This window comes from Aureobasidium subglaciale, assembly GCF_000721755.1.
Source record: "Aureobasidium subglaciale EXF-2481 unplaced genomic scaffold scaffold_16, whole genome shotgun sequence".
NCBI classification, from domain to species: domain Eukaryota; kingdom Fungi; phylum Ascomycota; class Dothideomycetes; order Dothideales; family Saccotheciaceae; genus Aureobasidium; species Aureobasidium subglaciale.
Genome location: NW_013566979.1, coordinates 490,284 through 510,456, shown reverse-complemented (window position 1 = coordinate 510,456; position 20,173 = coordinate 490,284). Strand labels below are relative to the sequence as shown.

At 50.2% G+C, this 20,173-nt stretch overlaps 9 protein-coding genes across 9 annotated transcripts; 6 read left to right on the top strand and 3 right to left on the bottom strand.

The window, feature by feature from the left end:
* Nucleotides 1–831: 831 nt before the first annotated feature.
* Nucleotides 832–2,126, top strand: AUEXF2481DRAFT_6726 (uncharacterized protein; the record flags this gene model as incomplete). Its single annotated transcript, XM_013486531.1, has 4 exons — nucleotides 832–1,005; nucleotides 1,056–1,157; nucleotides 1,207–1,510; nucleotides 1,564–2,126. 4 exons carry the CDS (start codon nucleotides 832–834, stop codon nucleotides 2,124–2,126), a joined length of 1,143 nt encoding a protein of 380 aa, XP_013341985.1.
* Nucleotides 2,127–2,741: 615 nt separating this feature from the next.
* AUEXF2481DRAFT_31224 (uncharacterized protein) lies at nucleotides 2,742–3,685 on the bottom strand (the record flags this gene model as incomplete). Its single annotated transcript, XM_013486575.1, has 2 exons — nucleotides 2,742–3,466; nucleotides 3,529–3,685. 2 exons carry the CDS (start codon nucleotides 3,683–3,685, stop codon nucleotides 2,742–2,744), a joined length of 882 nt encoding a protein of 293 aa, XP_013342029.1.
* A 1,115-nt stretch (nucleotides 3,686–4,800) lies between these two features.
* Nucleotides 4,801–6,521, top strand: AUEXF2481DRAFT_329947 (uncharacterized protein). Its single transcript, XM_013486721.1, has 5 exons — nucleotides 4,801–5,199; nucleotides 5,255–5,697; nucleotides 5,810–6,247; nucleotides 6,300–6,404; nucleotides 6,455–6,521. The coding sequence occupies exons 1-4, from the start codon at nucleotides 5,128–5,130 to the stop codon at nucleotides 6,322–6,324; spliced, it is 978 nt and encodes a 325-aa protein (XP_013342175.1). The 5' UTR covers nucleotides 4,801–5,127; the 3' UTR covers nucleotides 6,325–6,404; nucleotides 6,455–6,521.
* Nucleotides 6,522–6,898: 377 nt separating this feature from the next.
* On the top strand, nucleotides 6,899–8,995 carry AUEXF2481DRAFT_329719 (uncharacterized protein). The gene is made up of 4 exons (XM_013486720.1): nucleotides 6,899–7,726; nucleotides 7,781–8,326; nucleotides 8,395–8,804; nucleotides 8,859–8,995. The coding sequence occupies exons 1-4, from the start codon at nucleotides 7,354–7,356 to the stop codon at nucleotides 8,937–8,939; spliced, it is 1,410 nt and encodes a 469-aa protein (XP_013342174.1). The 5' UTR covers nucleotides 6,899–7,353; the 3' UTR covers nucleotides 8,940–8,995.
* Nucleotides 8,593–10,258, bottom strand: AUEXF2481DRAFT_41889 (uncharacterized protein). Its single transcript, XM_013486630.1, has 2 exons — nucleotides 8,859–10,258; nucleotides 8,593–8,804 (listed from the first exon to the last, which is right to left on the bottom strand). The coding sequence occupies exon 1, from the start codon at nucleotides 10,192–10,194 to the stop codon at nucleotides 9,052–9,054; it is 1,143 nt and encodes a 380-aa protein (XP_013342084.1). The 5' UTR covers nucleotides 10,195–10,258; the 3' UTR covers nucleotides 8,593–8,804; nucleotides 8,859–9,051.
* A 583-nt stretch (nucleotides 10,259–10,841) lies between these two features.
* On the bottom strand, nucleotides 10,842–12,242 carry AUEXF2481DRAFT_6721 (uncharacterized protein; the record flags this gene model as incomplete). The annotated part of the gene is made up of 6 exons (XM_013486530.1): nucleotides 10,842–11,298; nucleotides 11,345–11,487; nucleotides 11,537–11,764; nucleotides 11,830–11,934; nucleotides 11,986–12,031; nucleotides 12,082–12,242. The coding sequence occupies 6 exons, from the start codon at nucleotides 12,240–12,242 to the stop codon at nucleotides 10,842–10,844; spliced, it is 1,140 nt and encodes a 379-aa protein (XP_013341984.1).
* A 1,246-nt stretch (nucleotides 12,243–13,488) lies between these two features.
* Nucleotides 13,489–16,229, top strand: AUEXF2481DRAFT_329583 (uncharacterized protein). Its single transcript, XM_013486719.1, has 7 exons — nucleotides 13,489–13,911; nucleotides 14,038–14,105; nucleotides 14,164–14,360; nucleotides 14,412–14,513; nucleotides 14,571–14,985; nucleotides 15,039–15,600; nucleotides 15,649–16,229. The coding sequence occupies exons 1-7, from the start codon at nucleotides 13,866–13,868 to the stop codon at nucleotides 15,807–15,809; spliced, it is 1,551 nt and encodes a 516-aa protein (XP_013342173.1). The 5' UTR covers nucleotides 13,489–13,865; the 3' UTR covers nucleotides 15,810–16,229.
* On the top strand, nucleotides 16,230–18,589 carry AUEXF2481DRAFT_329431 (uncharacterized protein). Its single transcript, XM_013486718.1, has 5 exons — nucleotides 16,230–16,763; nucleotides 16,970–17,204; nucleotides 17,265–17,413; nucleotides 17,468–17,836; nucleotides 17,895–18,589. The coding sequence occupies exons 1-5, from the start codon at nucleotides 16,650–16,652 to the stop codon at nucleotides 18,375–18,377; spliced, it is 1,350 nt and encodes a 449-aa protein (XP_013342172.1). The 5' UTR covers nucleotides 16,230–16,649; the 3' UTR covers nucleotides 18,378–18,589.
* Nucleotides 18,590–18,846: 257 nt separating this feature from the next.
* AUEXF2481DRAFT_31217 (uncharacterized protein) lies at nucleotides 18,847–19,676 on the top strand (the record flags this gene model as incomplete). Its single annotated transcript, XM_013486574.1, has 2 exons — nucleotides 18,847–19,025; nucleotides 19,085–19,676. The coding sequence occupies 2 exons, from the start codon at nucleotides 18,847–18,849 to the stop codon at nucleotides 19,674–19,676; spliced, it is 771 nt and encodes a 256-aa protein (XP_013342028.1).
* Nucleotides 19,677–20,173: the final 497 nt, after the last annotated feature.

The following is a 20,173-nucleotide window of genomic DNA, read 5'->3' as shown; positions in this document are numbered from 1 at the left end:
TGTGCTTTGCTTCTAAGCGACTGCTCATGCCATCTTGGTATGATCAATATATATCATGGTGATCGTGCCAGATGCGAGATCTTCACTCGCCATCTCCCGGATAATAAATCGATCATCCTGGCGATCGGTTCACGCAATGCATACCGGTAGATCATCCGCGTCAGTGCTTGGACCGGACCCTGGCCAGGCCAACCTGAAACTAAGCCCTGCCTGGCGACCTCAAACCGTCTACTTGTTCAGCACTCGACTTGCGCCTCCCCATCTCCGTTGCTTCTGCGCCTGTTTTCTCTCTTCCGTACCAACTTCTTTTAGCCAGAATAGACGACGGAAAGTGCTCTGACCCGCCGACCACCAAAGCTCTCCTCCACAACCCGCAGCCACTCAAACTTATCCTCGTATTTAGCGCAAGCAGAGCCTGTAGCAGCTGCGAATGGTTTTCTAACCTCGAGTCTAACCTCTTGGACTTGATTCAAGAATGGATACGATCGAGAAGTGGAGATGTCATGCCACGTTTTTCTTATCTTTTTGCCAAAGCGTGGCTCCTCTTGTGGACGCTCATCATACACATCTGCCGGGCTTTTCTGAGACCATGGCAAAACCCTAAATCCTACCCATGTACCCGTCAGTTGGGTAGCGAAGCTAATCCTCGCCTCGTCCAAGTATACTAGTACCCTACTTTCCTCTTCTACGATATTTTTCTTCTACTTGGGCATATTCATATATTTCACTTTACCTCCCCGCGGGCGATCTCTAGCTTTTCTGGCTGCCCGTCCACATCTCCAATAGAGTCATTCATTCTACTGGGCATTGCCCAGTACAAGACAGGTAACCATGGCCGATGCGTCGTCTGTACCGACTCTTCATGAGCTCAAGTCGTATGAGATGTTGTCCATCTCGGCTGTGTTCCTGGCCGTCTCTGCTATTACGGTCATTTTGAGAATATATACCAGAGGCTGGATGATTCGTTCCTTTGGTTGGGACGATTGGCTCATGATGGTGACATGGGTAAGTGGTGTTTATGCTTGTTGTTCACATCCAATTCTGATGAGCTGCAGCTTTTATTCGCCATGACGACCTCACTCCTGATGAGTATCGCCATGTCAGAAATTAACCCACCTGGTGTTGGAGATACTGACACGGTCAACGGCATTTTAACAGTACGTCCTTTCGGAACACACTACTCTTCCTGACTGACCAAGCCTGTAGTTAGTCGTTTGTATCTTCGGTCTCTACATCTTGACTACTGTCATCTTCAAGCTCAGTCTTGCAGTCTTCTTCCTTCGGGTCGTCAATCAACGCTGGCAGCGTCAAGTCATCATCGGGTCAGTGACTCTATACACGCTATTCGGAACTGCTTGGCTCTTTGTCGCCATATTCCAATGCGGCAGTCCTGCCAGCTATGGAAAGAATGAGGCAGCTGGGAAATGTCTGCCTTTCCGGACTGTCCTCCGTCCCCTCAACTATACTCATGGTGTCCTCAACGCCGTCACTGACTGGATCTTTGCAATCAGTAAGTTGGCACATGTCCCCAAATGGTACATATCTCAACTAACACCAATCAAGTCCCTATCTTCGTCGTAAGATCTACACAGATGCACAGGCAGCAGAAGATCACTGTCTGCACCATCCTGGGTCTAGGTGTCCTCGGTAGCATTTGCTCAATCGTTCGTCTGGCCTACGTAGACGTCATTGGCGTCAAACTGGAAGAGCTCCTCATCTCAGCCCCCAACTTCGCTATCGTCAGTATCGTCGAACTCGGCCTCGGTATCACAGCCGCCTGTCTCGCAACACTTCGCCCGCTCTTCGCCTTCTGGTTCGACAAAGCACGTACTGGTATCTCATCTTCTCGTAGTGGCAGGGATACAAAGACTGGACCAGCAGTAGTTGATGGAAGTAAAGGTGTTTGTGGCTCATACGTCACCTCTGGCCACAACCTGGGTCACAAAGATGATGGTGTCGTGACTGTCACAAGGGAACTCCAGATCTTCTCGAACAGACCTTCAAATGTTGGCGAGACTTTAGAGATGCATGCCATGGGCTTGGACTCAAAGCACCAACATCGACATGGTCAAGGTGACAGACCACGAAGCCAGAACAGTGAAGAGTCATTGTTGGAAGTCGTCTAAAACTCCTCTCTTTCTTTTGCTCGAAACTGTTCTTATCAGCTTCTTTTTACTCTATATACCCATTTTTGTTTACGACTCAATATCAATACTACTACCATCTCTGAATCTACTACCTAACATCCTCACCACTGGCTATTTGACAAGTTCATATCCCATGATGTGTCGTCAGTGTTTGAGCAAAAAGCCACTCCTGCAGAGCCCACGAACATGCGAAACATCACAACAGCAGGACGCCTAAGCGGTGACGCGCAACGTTGCACATCATGTGTTTCATACGTACATTATATGGCAGACGTAGCGATTGGAGCGCATAGAGCGGCAATGATGCAATAAAATAATATGATACAAAGGCCATGCGCGGGATCTGCAGATCATATATATTCGTTGTCTCAGATCTCGGTTAGCCCTGGACAGGCTTATGGTAATTTGTGCTGGGCAGGTGAGGTAGATTGGGGGTGTCTTTCGTGATCTTTCGATTATAGATGATGGGTCCTGTACTCGAGTCTGTAGATGATGAATCGTTCGCTTACTATCTCATAGCGTAATCAGCTGCGGACAGTGCCCAGAGATCTGGTATCAGGAATAACAGCAGCGTCACATAGTCCTCCTCGATGCTCACTTTATCCTTGCCTCCTCATCTAGGAACATAACTGTATCTTCCATCTCGAGCACATCCGCAACTTCGACGCCATGTTTGATGATCTTTCCTTTGCCCCTAATCAGCACCTGTATCTCACTAGGATGAACCCAGAAGAACACAAGCATAACGGCCAGCATCAGTAAAGCATCAAATACATATGCAAAAGCTTCATGCGTGATCAGATATCCACCCTTGTCCTCCAGATACTCGATCAATCGGTACACCGACCGCACCAGAATGAGCATACTGCCAATATACAACGCCTCCATGTGTTTCTTCCATGCAAAAGTCTCGGAAGCCGTTGTAGATGTCTTAGCCAACCTTACGTGGAAGATCACACCAGTGACCAGGAAAAGTCCAAAGAAGAAAACTTGGATAACCAGACCGATGATGATGACCCACCGACCAGTGTTGTACGAATATGGTTTTTGAGCAGAAATGATAGCGCCACCGATTGCTTGAGCCATGAAACTCAACACATCACCGAGGACGAAGAGCTTGGTGAGCCACGTACGGCGGATAGGAGCCAGAGATTCTGAGTGGGTGACGAGTATGATACGGCCAAGAGACATGTACATCGTTGCTGACAAAAGGGCGGGTGCGATAAGAGGGAGAATCAACTGGATGGCGTAGGGTGGAAGAGTGTAGTCGGGTGATTGATTTATGGATATTATGCGGAAGGTGTAGCCAATCCCTTCGACTTCAAGGGGTTGTTAGCATGTGGATCTGTGTCCGCTGAGGAGGTATAGAGGTCAAACGTACAGATGCCACCGAGCAGAAATGGGATAAGGTACCAGATACGGGTACGGACGAGTTGATAGAGGTGTAGGATGCTCATGATAAAGAAGAGGATTGCGAAGAGCACTGCTGCTGGAACAGAGGCATCGTAAGGGTAGACATTATGATATATCTTCGTCATAACGAATGTTCAAAAGAAAGCGAGCGCGACGAGGAACACAATGTGAAAAGAAGAGAAGGATGCAAACGTAGATGCAGAAACAAGGTCGGATTGGTGTTGATATACAACAACTCGCGATTTTGCAGCATATTGTTGAAGAAGGGCTTCCATCTAAGCGTACTCAACGGCCCCAGAGACTAGTGCGCAGCACCTCCTAACTCCTCGTGCATGTCTGTGCCTACCTACTCATTTGCATAGCAGTATTGTCTGCGCCTTCGAGCTTGATGTGCCAAGGACAGAGAAGAGAAACGGCGAGGATAGTTCCGCAGATATGTTTCGTGTTCGTACTCGTAGAACATGTGCGATATAACCGAGCCGTGTTCCTTTTATACTGGTCGGCCATCACAGCTAACAGTTACGTTCGATACACCATGACCGCTTTCTCGTGGCCGAAGACCTCAGAGCTCATACAAGTTAGTGCTCCAATCGTAGGAACGCGTAACAAACCAGCGAGTCAGATAGTCTAGATGCCGGTCTTGGTCAGGTCCACAGCACAGCTGTGAATCGCTAGATAGCCCGTTTTTGGCCTCAAGATGGTCGTTGGCTGGAAGCAACGTCGTCATGTAGAAAACTCCATGATAACGGAGTATCCCCCGGAGGAAAGGGCATGAGCTAAGATAGTGCCGAATCTCGGCTTTGGTTAGTCCCGTATTCGTACGCGTACTCGTACTCGCTGGATCAATCATCGCGACGCGGAAGAGCTGGTTGCATACAACATGATCTAGACGAGCATAATCTCCTCTTCGCATGCCCTTACAAAGCCTCTTATACTCGTACTTTCGTACAACAACAGGCGCTAGGCATGTATTTGGGGGAAAGTTCAGTATAAGTAGTCCACTGGTTCCATCCAAGCTGCGGTCAAACTTGCACTGCCCATCGACAACAGTTCGTGTTTCTCTGGATGTTCTCAACTGCGCGCAAATCTTGTTCCCATCATCATTCGCTCCACTGCTCAAGTCTGGAACCGATGTCGAGCAAGGCTGATTTGAGGGTCAACATCATCCCTCCGTTGCACATAGCAGCTTTGAATAAGTGTATCCAGACTCGCTCGATCTCTCGCAAAGGATACTCGAAGAAGATGAACAATGTCGCTGTTGTACTCTCAATGGACAAGTCCGTTGAACCTCGGTGATGCCGGTGACCAGCCAAAGCTTTGGCGCGGACCGCTATATCCGCCGACTCCCGACTCAGTCCTGCCCTTCCCGCGATCCGGAACGGCAAGCTGGCTGCGCCTGGTCTCTAACTTTACCCTGACACTGACATAACTCACGTCACAATAATTTTAGTTCTTCGCTCGGAGCAATTCTTCTTTATATTCCGAAACGATAAGAAGTATACATAAAGGGTGTTGGTCCGACCATCTCCAACATTTGCGAGAGCGATGATTCATTGACGCGTTGACCATGCCACCGACTCGAAAGGCACATCATAAATCGCGCAATGGCTGCAATCAATGCAAGAAAAGACACGTCAAGGTAATATCACATCCTCCTACTATCTTACATGATACCAGCTGACTTTGTTGATCAGTGCGATGAAGTCCGGCCACATTGTGGAAACTGCGTGAAAAGAGAAGCGACCTGCAGCTTCTCCACAGGCGAACAAAGCCCTCCCAACGGCCAGGAGGAGCCGGAATCACCAACAAATGTTCCCGAAGCTCGACAGCAGGTCCTCTCTCGAGCCGAGGAGATGGACCTGATTCATTTCTTCACAACAACTACCACCAAGACTGTCTGCCATGATCCTAAGGACTGGCACCTGTGGGAACATGGTATTCCAGGACTGGCCTTTCAGAACGAGTATCTGCTTGACGCTCTATTAGCATTGACGTGTCTTCATCGATCAAGGTTGCATCCTCTGAGACAACAATTTTGGGTTCGATGTGCTATAGAATACGAGAATCGCGCGTTACCGGGGTTCTTCAAAGTACTGAGTGACGTGAACGACGAAACCTGCCATGCTGCGTTTGCATTGTAAGTACCGCCTGATAGACCATTGCTTGAGCCTCCATCAACAGACGTATACGCCTCGATGATTTTAGGTCCTAGCTTGTGTTTCCCCACGTCCGACTGACACAGGCCTCAGTTCTTTTGTCACTACCCTGGTCGAAATCGCAATGCCTCGAGGAGACATTGATCCTATTGAACATCTAGTCGGAATGCGCAACTACTTCAGAGGAACGGCGATATTATATCTGACCAAGTTGGATGCACTGAGATGTGGTGCTATGAACTCATTCTTTCTTGCAAAGACGATCACCTGGGAATACGATCCGGAGCTCCGAAGGTCCCTCCACGACAGAGTCACCGCTTTGTACGACATAGTCGCTGGAAGTCGGGACGAGAAAATCTACAACGAAACGATTGCTCTACTACTGCGACTGTTCTATGACTCTCCGTACGCCATCATAAGCTTCTCGTTGCTCGTTGGACCGGACTTCTTCCAGCTGGTCTGTCAGCGAGAACCAATGGCAGTATTGATTTACATATATTGCGGTGTCGCATTTAACAATGTCAACGAATGGTGGTGTGACGGCCTGGGAAAGCGAATCGTCAATGGGCTGACACTCCCCGAGGAGACGTTGGAAGATAGTCCAATGATGGCATCTGCTCTTTCGTGGGCTAAACAGCAAGTCATGAAAGTGCCAGAATCGAATAAAGTGATATTTTGGAGGATCTTTGTAAGTCTAGACTTTCGGTTTCTGTACGCACCTTGCTAACATGCTTCAAGGATGCTGAGCATCAAGTTGAGACAGTTGAGACTCTTCTGCATCCAGACGATCCCCTTCACTGTCTTCGTTCGAACGACCCATCAACAGTCAACACCCCCGATGCTTCTTGCCAGAGGAATGGCACTGTCCAGGACAAGGAGACTACTGAGTGAATGCCATGATCAAATGAGCTTTGTTCGCCAAGGATGTAGAGGTCGGATGCAGAAACAAGAGTCAAGAGTGATTAACAGGTTCACAGACCCGCCATTCCATCCACAATCTTCACGCCTGCTGATGGCATACCGGACATGATATACTGACGATCTGGAGGCGCTAGCGTCGAGGTCGGACCAAGAGCTCGGATTGTCTTCGTTCGTGCTTCTGGCATGCGTACACTGCTCGATACCGTATCGCGAGCTTTGAGAGATGATCGAATATTGCCTGCAGTCATGTGGCAAGATTTGAATGACATGACATACAAAATTCGGCAAGGATCAGGGGGAAGACTGGGGTGCTTGCCCGCTGTGTAACCAACAAGCATATAACTAGTGCACGGGACCAGCTTCGACGCTCACAGTCGATAAGCCGGACAAATCTGATGAACCCAAGCATAGTCTAGTCATTTAACAATCACACGTTGACTGTATTCAATCACAGCGTTGCAAGTAAAAGCACGTCGTCAGAACGAATTGACGCTTCCGGTCGAATACGACCGCGTGCGATGCAATGGTTCGCCTTACACAGTATCTTGGCTGTGTCAGCACTAGGATACACATGCATTTTCGGTCCCCGCTTTCTGCTCACCGGTAATTTCAGTCGCTCCTGCTCGAGTTGTTAATCAGGTTGAGACGCAGATTTCTCAATTGTCACTTACCTCACCGCACCGCAATCGCCCATCCTCACCCATTGTCGCCAGCAAATGGAGTCATCAAGCCTTGCTGGAGTAAAAGAGCTACTCTCACCTTCGGAGATTATCGACCCTTCTTCAGATCAGTACGAAACCGAGTCGCAGACATGGCAAGCTCATCGTAATCTGCATCCTAAGCTTCTTGTCAGGCCACAATCTCTGGCCAGTCTATCGCGACTGATTGCCTTCCTCAGTCCCTCCAGTCTGGACTGGACGGTTCGTTGTCAAGGTATTGGTGATGCTTCCGCAAGAGATGTCTTGATCAGTCTTGCTGGCTTCAAATCTTTCGTTTTCGACCCTGAGCACGAGAGTATTCTTGTTGGTGGTGGAATGAGTTGGGGAGAGGTGGAGGTGAAGTTGGAGGAGCAGGCGCCTGGTTATCAAGGTAAATGTCTTTAGCTCAATACTTCTTGATCATGATTGATGAGTATTTTCACAGCCGTCAGTGCACGATGCAGCTTTGTCGGTGTAGGAGGTATGATCCTGCACGGTGGTCTGTCCTGGATGTCTTCAACATACGGTCTGGCCTCCGATCCTCAGAACTTCATTGATGCACAGGTTGTGAAGCTGGACGGAAGCATCATCTGGGCTTCTGAGGAGTCGGATTTGTTGTTCGCTCTCCGAGGCGGTGGTCACGAGTTTGCCATAGTGACTGCTTTTAAGCTAAAAGTCCATGAGTTCTCACAAAAGATCTATAGTGGTAGTATCGGATATCCTCGGGCCGTACTGCCTGCGGTAGCAAGAGGTATTGAGGAATTTGCGAGAATGGCGGATGGATGGCCTGGTACTGCCATGTATCTGTACAATCTGGATCTCATGGAAGGTGCATTTATTGGCGCGGCTGCTCAACCCGGTATCGCAATCTGGCTGTTTGACCCTGAGGGCGAAGAGCACGGTAGAGAGATCTTCAAGTGGGCTTTCGAGATTGATGGTGCTCTTGACTTGACTGAAGTCATGAACTTGAGGGAGGTGAACAAGCATGGAGGTGAGCCATTTTGTGTACTTGGTCATCCACGAAAAAAACATACTGAAAGCTGACGTATGGAAACTCAGACAGTGTATTAGTCGCAAAGGGCATATGCTCATCGAACATGTCCAACATCACAATCGCCAACGAAGACATGACACAAGAGCTAATCCTGCGCACCTGGAACTGGCTCGAAAACACTATTGCCCTCAACTCTACAGAACTCAGAGTCGGTACCTTCGTCCTACTCGAGCTTTTCCAGAAGCCTGTCTTTCGATCTGCTGATGGAAATGATGAGTGCGCTTGGCCGCATACACACAATCAGCACCTGCTACAGTTGGGCGTCGGCAGAGTCAATCAAGGAGATTATCCGACTGATCTGGACACCAAAGCTTTCCAGATGCTCAAAGATGCTGGTAAGATGATTGTGGGTGACAAGTTCTCACCGGAGGATTACTTCATCAATTTCATACAGCCTTGGAATGATCACAAAGCGGTGAGCTCCTGTCTACTCTGTTTTCAATTGTCTCAAATGCTGACCTCGGACCAGATCTTCGGTAGAAACCATGGAAAGCTACAGACAATCAAGAAACGCTACGACCCTAAAGGTGTCCTGGTCAGAAAGAACTGATGATGGCAAAATTGATTGTAAATTTGCCTTCTTTATTACGGCCTCATTAGTAGTCATTACCCATTACCCATTATTCATTATATGCTCGCTGAAGAAGACGCGAAACTCCGTATCACACAATGCGTAGTGGCTCTCCCACATCCAGTCTGACGATCTGAGTTCTGTGGTCTGCTTTCCCTGGCTTCCTGTCCTGATGCAATGCAATGCTTTTCTTCTCCTCGTCCAACTTTTGCTGTGCTTCCTCTGCTGAATATACTGTGCTCTTGATCCATGTTACAGACCATCCCTGATTTTCCTTGGCCTCGTCGTGTGCGCTGACCCAATAACGAGCTCCCAGCTTGCGAACAATTTCGGCGCCTCCAGGATATCCAGCTGCCACGACACCACCCATGAACCAGGGATTCTCCTCGATATTGATCGAGTGAAAGAGAGCAGTCAGTGGTAGCGCAGACATTTTGGCCAAAAGGGATGATGCATACGACTCCACTGCAGGATATGCTACACCATGGGGGCTGTATAGCACACTGATTGTCTTTTCGAGTGGCGGGAACAGAGAGCCTCCTTCAACTTCCATTGGCGAGTCCGGTGGTGTCATGTAATCGTTGTGGCTGACTGTAAGATCTGAGAAATTGCCTGCCATCGGGGAATCCTGTGGTGTCTGTGGCAACATGAACAGGTTGACAACAGAACCGTTCACTGACGTTGTCATGCTGCTTGGAGCCCGATAGGTAAGTCCAATCGCGTTGTGAAGTCTCGTAGGATCCATTCGTTGTGGCATGTATGAGACTGTGACCTCACCACCCTGGCTAGTGGAAGAGTAACCCGGTATGGGAATGCGCACGACGGTGTCATCAATCTTGCTGTTGTAGGGCTGCATCGACTCAACAGTCGCATGCGTGAAGTATTTCCATGATTTAATCAATTTGGCAGCCACTGGCGTTGCTAGAATGCGCACTCTAGTATCCGCCGGAAGAGTGCATAATGTCTGTTTATGACAATGATCTGGCTTGTCTTGCGATATGATGATGAGATCAGGCTCAGATATGTCGCGTAAGGAAGAGATGCATGGTGGAGTCGTATGATGCGATATTTGAAAAGACTCCTTCCAGACAGAAGAACTTCCAGTCACCCAAGGATCGATCAAGATGGTATATGATCCAGGGAACCGAGCCGAGGTATGAGCAGGCGCGAAAGAAGGAATTAAGTCGATCAAGAATGTAGTGTCAGCATTGAGAGGCCTCACATTCATGGCCATATGTGCACGCCGATGCCTATAAGAGAAGCAGAGAAGAATAGGAGGTCACGAAGAAGAGAAGAAGAGCTTTCGGCGTCGGTTGAGGCATGTTTGAGTAAAACCTGGAAAACGACATGAATGGTTCCCCGTTGAAAAGCAGAAACATCAACCGATAAAAAGTGGATACGCGGTACAGATCTACTTGAAGCAAGAGCCAAGCCCAAGCCACCGGATCGCGCGCTTCCTGCTGGAGGCAGCCCCACGCGAGCTGAACCGATTTGAATTGCCAGCTGACTATAACGAGGATATTGTAGAGCCTGATGACTGTTGTTGTTGTTGTCGTTGTTGTTGTTGACAAGGTCTGGCAAGCGAACTTGCAACTCGTCAGATTTGTGCAGTTGCCTAACCGGGAACACGGCCTCGAAGTATGGGCTGGAACTCCCAGCGAACAAAACGCATGGTCTCGGCTGGGGCTACTCACAATGGAGTTCGGCTAACGAGCCTCCGCGCAGGCCCGATCGCAATCGGCAACCGCTCGCGAAATCAAAACTCAGATGACTTCATGAAGCAGGGGCAACCGCGTTGACAGGACAGTTCGTTGCTCTGCCTTGTTCTAGAAAGCATGGAATAGGGCAAATGTATCTATGTACCTTTTTAATCTGTATTGTTCACAGCGGCTCGTGGTCGTGTCTGATTTCCCATTCGACTTCCTTGCGGATGATGCCTGTCTGAGAGCTGATGGACTGATTCTCGTCCGTTGCTCGATCTCGGGATTCGTGATGTACTGACGTCCTCGTGCCTAGCTTTGAGCTCAAGCTTATTCCTTGAGATGCTGACCGTGCCGATGCGACGTTGTTTCGGTGACTGGATTTGATTGGTCCCATCATGAGATACGCTCCATTCGCCTCTGAGCGCGACGCGCTGTGCGAATCGTCTGTCTTCGCAACAGTGATGTTGTCGAAAGGGCTCATGAATGACCGGAACGATGGTATCGATGCGGAGACCAAGGACCATGCCAACCATATCTGGATCCAGATAGCCGGAGGTATGAAGGCGAAGCCCTTGTCTTTGGCTCCCACGGTCAATGATAATCGTCGCAGATGAGCGATAGAGAACCCAACAACCCTAAACTTCGTCAGGAAGGAAGCCCAGTGTCTTCAGGTGTACTTACGCAAGTCTGAACGCGAATGCCGTCATGACAAGCATCTTCGGGCGCGAACCAAGCATGACACCAGACACCAAATATGAAGGTACGATCATGAGTGCCGCCTCTGTGAGGATATCGAAAACTGTCACAACCCTCCACCGAGTGATCTGCTAATGCATCAGTATCGCATATAGACTGCAAAATCATTGCACTGACGTAAGATGGACACCTGGCTGCCTTCGAGAAGAAGTGGTAGGGCGAACACTTAATCAGAAGAACGAAAAGCGCGACAACGCCCCAGATAATGGTTACACCTAATAGTGACCAGCACAGTATGGTGTTGAGTAATCTGTTATGGGTAAAGAGGCGTCTGACAAACAAGGCGAGGGACACTTTCGACAACGTGTACGCAAGGATGAACATCACTTCGGCAGTGTACATTGCCTAAATCTGTCAGTCATTGGAGCACTCTCATCAGCTCTCTCATGATGTCAGGTCGTTCGACACACCTTGTCAATTCCAGGCAACTGGTTCTGTTGTAGGACATTGCTCGATTGACCAAACCCAGCCCCCAAGCCAACGAAGATAGGAATGTGTTGGCATACAGCGGCGAACTGATATTCTAATTAGCAGAGACCCATTCGAGGGTACAGTCCAGGACTCACTGTCGCTGCTACCAAAGCCCAATCGTCGGCACCATACAGACCCCATCTGACATTGTATCAGTCAGTCGTCTTCGCTTGTTCTACCCTTCAACTTACCTGACTTTCAGCCGCACCAGCAACGTGCCAAATGGATATATCAGAGAGAGCAATGCGACAATCCAAACATAACCAGCATGATCTGTGTCGCTGATGCGAGAGAAGTAGTAAGTACCCGGTGGGAGTGGATCGCCGTTGACAGTCGTTAGGTTAGCAGCCATGCTGTCATTCTACAGCAGCGTAGGTTTGGAAGATAGGCGGCAAAAAATGCATCACCAAATGTCCGCAGGGCACGCATCCCGCTACATATCCTCTTCACTGCGCGGCCACTACAATCCATCACTTCTCGGGGGTATCATTCGTATTGCTCACGTTATCGGTGATAGAAGGGACATCTAAGATTGGTGCTCGGCTTATTGGACTTCGCGAGACAGAAGCTTGACAGATCCTTGGTCCCCTTGTGGCTATCGCTCCTGCCGGCAGAAGTAGCCCTGCACAACGCTTAGGGTTTGGAGGAGCACGCAACCGACATGTTCGGTTGAATGTTTCGTCCGCCGAACCACCCGGATAGTGGTAAGGTCAAGGGGCGGTACAGCACGCTCGTGCGTAGCGATACCTCGCAAGGTGATCGGCATAGCAGTCGATGGCGTCTGCAGGTGAGATGACCCTCGCTTGTGCTCAATTGTACAACCCTTCTCAGACAGCCTGCTTGCTATCGCTAATCTGTGAGTAGAACAACAATCAGCTGACACTGGCGGTGAACAATGAGCATGTTTCTAGTCAGAACCGAAGGCGTAGACTTGGAGAAGGCTAACGGAAGCTGGCCTTCGACTTCGACCCTGCATCCAAGCCCGCGCACCTTCGGACTTCTACGCCTGTGAACACTCATCCTTGCACAGAATCTAGAGATTAGTGGCGCGAACTCAGGCCCACCGTGTGTACAGTAAGCGGCCGGCAGGATCAAGAGCCGCGACAAGCAATTCGCCAAATGCTTATAACCTCGAGGCAGACCTATAGCTGCTGTTTGCCTTATCGAGTGGCTGAAGCGGAACACACATATTGGACCTTGTATACGGCACAGCAAAAACATTCGAGATGAAACATCTATATTTTGGTTTCGCTTTGTAGAATTTTGATAGTCTGCATCAGACCACACGCAGGATCAATTGAGTTGTTCGTCTAAAGACTTCGTCATCTATTTGCGATATTCCTCGCGAGTAATGAACACTTTTCGGGGTTCATGGTGTCGAGCAAGGATGCGTCGTCGTCCTTATCAGCGGCTAATCTATCTGGTATATATCCCCAAAAGCCTGGACCCCTTCGAACACCACCTCCGCAGATCTGGAGGGGCTGAACGGCGTCCCCAAAACACTTTCGTCAAAACTATGTTCATCCTTCGACAATTTTAACGTGCGTAAGCGTGGAAAACAAGACCCGGAATAATTTATTCAAGACATTGCAAGAGTTTGGCTGTCGTGGCTTGCATGCGAGAGGCGGGAAAATAGAAGAAGGCTTGCAGTGCAAAGTGAACTCTGGGCCCGGGCTATCGCTAGGGATAGTCAATGCTCCGCGCCATACTATTGCATCAGGGCCCCAGGGGAGAAGGCGTGCAGGTGATGGATAGAGATCGTTCGCTGCCGGAGCTCCTCTTGTTGCCTCAAGTCGGAAGGTGGCTAGCGTATGGGTTTGAACTAAAATTGATGGGCGAGATGAGCGTGTTACCTGCTGAACTATATGTTCTTGACTCTTCTTGGGACATGTCCCCTTTGCTCTCTTCCTTTCTGTAAAGTCTAGGGGCTCCTCGGTCGCATCTTGATTATCGATTACCTATCACTGTCGCCACCATGTCATTGTCTTCGGAAGACATGAAGAGCAATGCCATTCATTTTGGTGAGCGTGAGATCGTAGACCCCGAGAATCGACCCACGAAGACTGCTGCAGCTGCACGCCACGCACAATTCGAATTGGGCGACTACAACGACTCCGCTAGAGATGAAGAGTCTTATGAGACAGCAGATGCCTATGGCTCCATCCCTTCAGATAAGCGGGACATGATGCGCATGGGCAAAGAGCAAGAACTGCGGGTATGTGCTTGCTGATCACGGTCCTCTTGTCTACTTCTGATCTGATGTTGGTGTACAGAGAGTGTTCCGACAAGTCTCGCTGCTGTCATTTACTGCCATTTTGATGGCAACATGGGAGTTCGTCCTCATGGCTTGTACACAAGGTCTCGTCGATGGTGGCCGTGGCGGTTTGTTCTGGAGTTACATATGGGTCATGATTGGTTACGGATTCATCATCGCCAGTCTGGCAGAGATGAGTTCGATGGCTCCTACATGGTAGGTTGTGCTGGGAAATTGATTTGGCAATCGCTTAGCTGACTCGCGTAGTGGTGGACAGTATCACTGGGTCTCCGAATTTGCACCACCCAACTGCCAGAAGTTCTTGTCGTATATTACAGGATGGGTGTCGACCTTGAGTTGGCAAGCAGGGTATGCATGCCTAGTACCAGCACAACCCCCCTTTCGAAAAGGCTGACCGACGAGCAGAAATGCTTCTGGAGGCTTCATCTGCGGCACACTGATCCAATCTTTGATCATCATCAAGAACCCTGACTATGCTGCTCCTGGCTGGCAGGGAACATTACTGGTTTTTCCCATCATGTTCGTCTGTGTCATCTTCAACATCTGGCTGAATCACTGGCTGCCAAGCATGCAAAATGCAGTCATGGTATTGCACGTCGCTGGTTTCCTGGCAATCATGGTAATCTTCTGGGTTCTGAGTCCCCACGTTCCCGCCAGAGATGTGTTCCTGGACTTCCAGAACGACGGTGGCTGGCAGACGATGGGCCTTGCCCTCATGATTGGTCAGATCTCTGCAGTCGGGTTCCTGGGAGCCTCGGATGCGGCAGCTCACATGTCTGAGGAAGTGAAGGATGCGGGCTTGTCGGTACCAAGAGCTATGGTGAGTTTTGATGCAGTAAGTGTTGGTCCGTATATCTGCTGACACATTTTCAGTGGTGGACCTACATTGTCAATGGTCTCCTCGGTCTGATCATGCTTGTCTCGTTCCTCTTTGCCATGCCGTCTGTCGAGGATGCCATCAACGATGCTACTGGTTATCCCATGATGTATGCCTTCCAGCAGGCAATGCCCATGAACGGCACCATCGTCCTGACCGTCTTGATGATGGTCCTTCTGATGGCCGGTAACATTTCCTACCAAGCATCGACTGCTAGACAGACATATGCATTTGCTCGCGACCGTGGCTTCCCAGGCTCCCGCTGGTTGGGCTATGTCAACCCAAAGCTGATGATTCCAGTAAATGCAGTGGTTTTCTCAGCGGTGTTCACCATTATCCTGTCATTGATCAATATCGGGTCGTCGGCCGCTTTCAATGCAATCATCTCTCTCGGCGCAGTCGCACAGATGGGAACGTACGCCATCTCAATCACTTGTGTTCTGTACAGACGCCTCACTGCCCCGCACCTTCTTCCCAAAGCAAGATGGAGTCTTGGCCGTTGGGGCGTGATGATCAATGTTGTCGGCCTTCTCTTCGCTTGGGAAGTCTTCTTCTGGTGTAAGTAATACGTCTTCTGTCGGAAACGCGTCGCTAATGGATCAATAGGTTTCTGGCCGAATGCTCAACCAGTCACTCTGGACAACTTCAATTGGGCTCCAGTCATGTTTGTCGCGGTCGTCGTTGGAGCTCTGATTACCTACCACTTCCAGGGACGTCGTGTTTACACTGGCCCAGTCGCTATCGTTCAAGGCCGTCAGGAGGAATGACTGTCCGCCTGATAGCCACCGTATCTGGACAGCGACTGCGCCATATTGTCGTGTATATACATCTCGAAACAGTGGTGTTGATAGATTCAACGGTCAGTGAAAATTAGGTTCCAGCTTGCAGCTCTAATTTTGCGTCCGCGCTGCGCCATCCCCAATGACCGTGCGCTCAACAAGCATGTGAAGAGAGAGCTCTTGTTCAGCTCGTGTCAATGACACGAGTAACTCTAACCACTGAGCAGCAGAGTCGCGAAGACGTGTTTGGTGCTCTGGAGGTCCAGAACGAACAAAGAAGACAATGATGAGAGGTCTTGTCTTGGAATTAAGGCTAGCGAATGTATCGCAGCCAATAGCAGATTGCAGGACAGGGCAGTGAAGCCATTATTTGCTGGGCTGGGTTTCGGCGGCGTCGCGGTCGCAATCGTTCAAGGGTTTGCTCGCTTTTGGAGCTCCTGAGCTGTCCGTGGCCTGTGCCTTTTTTGTTGCTCTTTCTGTTGCTTTGTGCTTTGCCCCGCGTGTGGGGGCGTTTGTGTGTCCAGCTTCTCTTGACTCTCTCCTGTCGTCACGTATCTCTTCATACCTCTTCACGCGGTCCGTCTCCACGTCCACTATATTGCTTCTTTTCCGTGTAGTGGATAAGCTTCAGTGAGCTCCAATCGAGCTCCATGATAGCTCCTTGCCCCTCGCCGGCCGTACCCGCCTAAGCTGGTAATCCGACCTGCCCTCTGTTCCTTCGCCCCGAAAGGCTTCAATCATCGTCATCCGTTTGCGTAGCTTGGTTCAGGTACCTTGCGGCTGGTCAAGCTGGCAGCTCGAGCTGCAAGACTCGACTCCTCAATCGACATGCCTCCCAAGTTGAACCACACGTCTAACCATCACACGTCTGATCCGGACAATGAAGTCGTCTGTCCGATCAAGTCTGCTGATGGCAGCAACTGTCGCAAGAAATGCTTGGGCGTGCGTCCCCCTATTTCTTCTCCCTGCCTCTGCTCCGTCTCCCAATATCCACTGTTTTGCTGTCGTTGACCGTGTATTTCTGTACCTCCGTCTCTGCTATTGCCCTTGCACCATGATTGTCTCGTCTGCCCCGCAAGTCGTTTCTACACGCCGCAATGCTTCGTCGTACGGGTCAAGATGGGAACGCGACTTACAAAGGCATATAGGAGAAGCGCTTCCGCTCGATGCAGGAGCATATCCGGCGAGCGCATCCGGAATACTACATTCCCAAGTTGCCGGCAACCAAGGAAAGTTTCGACTTGATGGTCAACTCACCGCCGTCGGAGCGGCCGCCCCGAGTGGAGCTATGGTCACCGACGTCTGCCCCACGCCAACCACGATCACAACCTGCAGACCACCACCATAGCAACGACCAGTATGCAGTTGGAGGACCCTCTGCAGGTGTGTTCAATGCGCCCATGAGCGTTGGTTATGACAGCCTGAGCTCATATGGATTTCAAGGCGGCCTGGGACCCGTTCAGATAGCGCCCGACGGCTACGGCTTGCCGGCAGAGTACCGACGGGGCTCCCTCATCCCAGCTGCGAGCGCGGCTGCCGCCCTGGCGCAGTTGCACTATGCTCGACCAGACGGAGAATGGGACAATGATCAAGTAGGCCCTGACTGCGCTGATGACGCTGCTCCGAGCGCTAAGTACATGCGTCAGAACTATTTCAACGACCATGTCGACGCGAAGAGAGCTCACATGGTAGATCCAACCCTCTCGGCTGGACAGCAGTTCCTCGATAGCCAATACCAAGAAGACGCGAGCAACCCCTCGGGCCTGTTGCTGCTCAAGTCGCCCGCGAGCCGCCACAACACGCTTCCCCCCATGCAGCGCTCCATCTCCCATAGTTCACGTCCTCGTAAGAACTCGCTAACACAGAGCGCGCGTAAAGCAAAACACGAAAGAGACAAGATCAAGAACGAAAACCGCAAAGCCCTCAGCGCCGAGCCTAACATGTACGGCAAGAGATGGGAAGACTTGATAGACGCTGCCACGTCGGCTACCGAGGAAGACAGAGACCTCACACCTGTGCGTTGGACAGACATCTCTTTTGTCACGAACGAGTACCACTGACTGTTCACAACAGCTGCCCGTCTCGCCATACAAGTCACCCCAAGTCGGTGCCCGCACACCATTAGCCCCCTTCGCCCTTGGCTCTCAATTCCAATCATATACTGCCTCTCCCTTGCAACAAACCCTCACACCTCCTCCGGCCGACGCAGATGGGCCACCTCTGGACATGGGTCCATTCCCTTCCGTCGAAGATAACGCCGTCTCATCCTCTCTCGACTCGAATCAATCAGGCAACAACTTCCACATCATGCCGTCACAGAATCTCTCTTCAGATTCGTCACCGATGTTCTCGAATCCCGTCCAAATATACTGCGCAGGCTGCAGAAGGCTGAGTATTCTCAAAGAGTGCTTCGCTTGCACCGAATGCATCTGCGGCCTCTGTGGGGGTTGCGTCGACACACTGATGGCAGAGCAATCACGCGGGCGTATAGCACAATGTCCTCGATGCCGCACAATGAGTGGGAGATTCAAGCAGTTCCAGCTCGACATACGCTGAGAACTGCTACATCCCTTTATGCCTCCTTTCTTTCACCCGACCTGTTTAATATAGCACATCTTCATCGTTCATCTTTTTTCTTGTGGGCTGGCTGTTTGATACTGGGATTTGTCCGGCGCTTGTAGGCGTTCTGCTGGAGGAAATTTATGCATCATAACTTCATGGACAAACGGGGTGGGATAGACTGTGATGGAACCCGCTGGGAGTGGAATCAGCAATGGAGAAACAATTTTTGCTAGGACATACGCGAAGCTACAGACAAATTCACTTAAGTTTGTCTTTTCGCTGTGATTCCCTTATCCGCAAGCTATAGATTGTGATTCGACCGGCCGACACTCATCACTCCAAGACATCCCCTTACTCTCGGCTTCCTCGTGCGAGCGCCAGCCCTCCCATTGTCGATACTCGCACGCACTGGACTTCCTCAAATCTTCCCACTGCAACAACGCTCAAGTGCATGTTCTCTATCATGGCGCCCCAAAAGAAGGGAAAGATCAAGACCTCTGACTTCGTCGGCTTTGACGGTGGCGACGACCATGAACTGTTCAAGGCCGAGACTCCGTCCAAGATGGCAACCTTTCCATCTCATCAAAGTGCCAACACTTCGCGTCCCAAAGCTGCCTCGACTCTGGACAAGTGGCCCACACGGTAGCATCAGCTCTATTGCTCCACGCATTCAAAATTCTGTATGCTGACTCTTCTCGCAGCGATCTCTTCAGAAACCCGGTTACCCTTGTCGTCGGCGCAAAGAAGAAATCGTACACTCTGCACAAAGATCTTCTCATCTTCTACTCGGACTTCTTCCGCGCTGCTCTCTACGGATCCTTCAAGGAGGCGGAGGAACAAAGAGTCGAGCTGCCCGAAGTCGACGAAGAAGTTTTCGAGACCTTCCAGCTGTGGCTCTACACTCGCAGACTTGATCATGCCGAAGTGAGCTTCATGACTATCACGAGACTTTGGGTCTTCGCCGATCAGCATCAGATTCCACTCCTACAGAACTATGCCATGGACCTGATGTTCGAGAGAAGAGTGAAGAAAAACTGCTTTGACACAAGCACAATCAACTTCGTGTATAACAACACCGTTGCTGGATCCCACTTGCGTCGGGCTGTGATCGAAATTAGTACCTCTTTGGTCAATTCACCTGGTGCCCACGAGAGACCAGAGCACTGGACGGTTGAGAGTCTTATCGATCTCGTACGCGCAGTCGACAGCCGTCTCAAGGACTTGAAACAGTACTCGCTCCCGAAGAGAGACAAGTGCTTCTTCCATGTCCATGGCAAAGATGAGGAATGTTGAAGAGTAAAATCTCATCCCAGCCGTGAGTGAATTCGTCTCGGAATAAGTAAGGTGTGCTCTCGAGTAGCATTGCAATCTAGCATCTAGCTCCCACACCTCACAGACGTCAGACGCCAAACAAGAACCGCGCTCGAGACCATGTTATCCTTCGTCATCCTCAACAATGCCACTCAAGACAAATCCAACGACGATGAGACCAATCTCACACTCGAGGAGAGATTGACCTCAACTATTCACCAGAGAAGATATCATCGGAAAGGAAAGCTTGTTGCTAGCATGCACTTGAAACCACCCACGAATCCTAGATAACATACGCGCAGACCGCAATGGAATTCAACTACCATGCATTGGCTCTTCCAGACATGGTGATCAGCCATACATGAACGACACTCGTCAGTCGTGACACAAGACTAGGCTAAGCCTGGTTCTTCTTGCCAACCAGGCGTTTGAACAACTCGCCAGCTCGATCCTCTGACCCTGCAGCCTCTTCAAAACGA

Coding starts and splice junctions, on each gene's coding strand:
- AUEXF2481DRAFT_329431 (XM_013486718.1), top strand. CDS start 16,650: ATGCCTCCCAAGTTGAACCACACGTCTAACCATCACACGTCTGATCCG. Junction 16,764..16,969: donor GTCGCAAGAAATGCTTGGGC/GTGCGTCCCCCT, acceptor AAAGGCATATAG/GAGAAGCGCTTCCGCTCGAT. Junction 17,205..17,264: donor AGTTGGAGGACCCTCTGCAG/GTGTGTTCAATG, acceptor ATGGATTTCAAG/GCGGCCTGGGACCCGTTCAG.
- AUEXF2481DRAFT_329947 (XM_013486721.1), top strand. CDS start 5,128: ATGCCACCGACTCGAAAGGCACATCATAAATCGCGCAATGGCTGCAAT. Junction 5,200..5,254: donor GCAAGAAAAGACACGTCAAG/GTAATATCACAT, acceptor TTTGTTGATCAG/TGCGATGAAGTCCGGCCACA. Junction 5,698..5,809: donor TGCCATGCTGCGTTTGCATT/GTAAGTACCGCC, acceptor CACAGGCCTCAG/TTCTTTTGTCACTACCCTGG.
- AUEXF2481DRAFT_329583 (XM_013486719.1), top strand. CDS start 13,866: ATGTCATTGTCTTCGGAAGACATGAAGAGCAATGCCATTCATTTTG. Junction 13,912..14,037: donor GAGCAATGCCATTCATTTTG/GTGAGCGTGAGA, acceptor ATGAGACAGCAG/ATGCCTATGGCTCCATCCCT. Junction 14,106..14,163: donor GCAAAGAGCAAGAACTGCGG/GTATGTGCTTGC, acceptor GTTGGTGTACAG/AGAGTGTTCCGACAAGTCTC.
- AUEXF2481DRAFT_329719 (XM_013486720.1), top strand. CDS start 7,354: ATGGAGTCATCAAGCCTTGCTGGAGTAAAAGAGCTACTCTCACCTTCG. Junction 7,727..7,780: donor GCAGGCGCCTGGTTATCAAG/GTAAATGTCTTT, acceptor GTATTTTCACAG/CCGTCAGTGCACGATGCAGC. Junction 8,327..8,394: donor GGAGGTGAACAAGCATGGAG/GTGAGCCATTTT, acceptor ATGGAAACTCAG/ACAGTGTATTAGTCGCAAAG.
- AUEXF2481DRAFT_41889 (XM_013486630.1), bottom strand. CDS start 10,194: ATGGCCATGAATGTGAGGCCTCTCAATGCTGACACTACATTCTTGATC.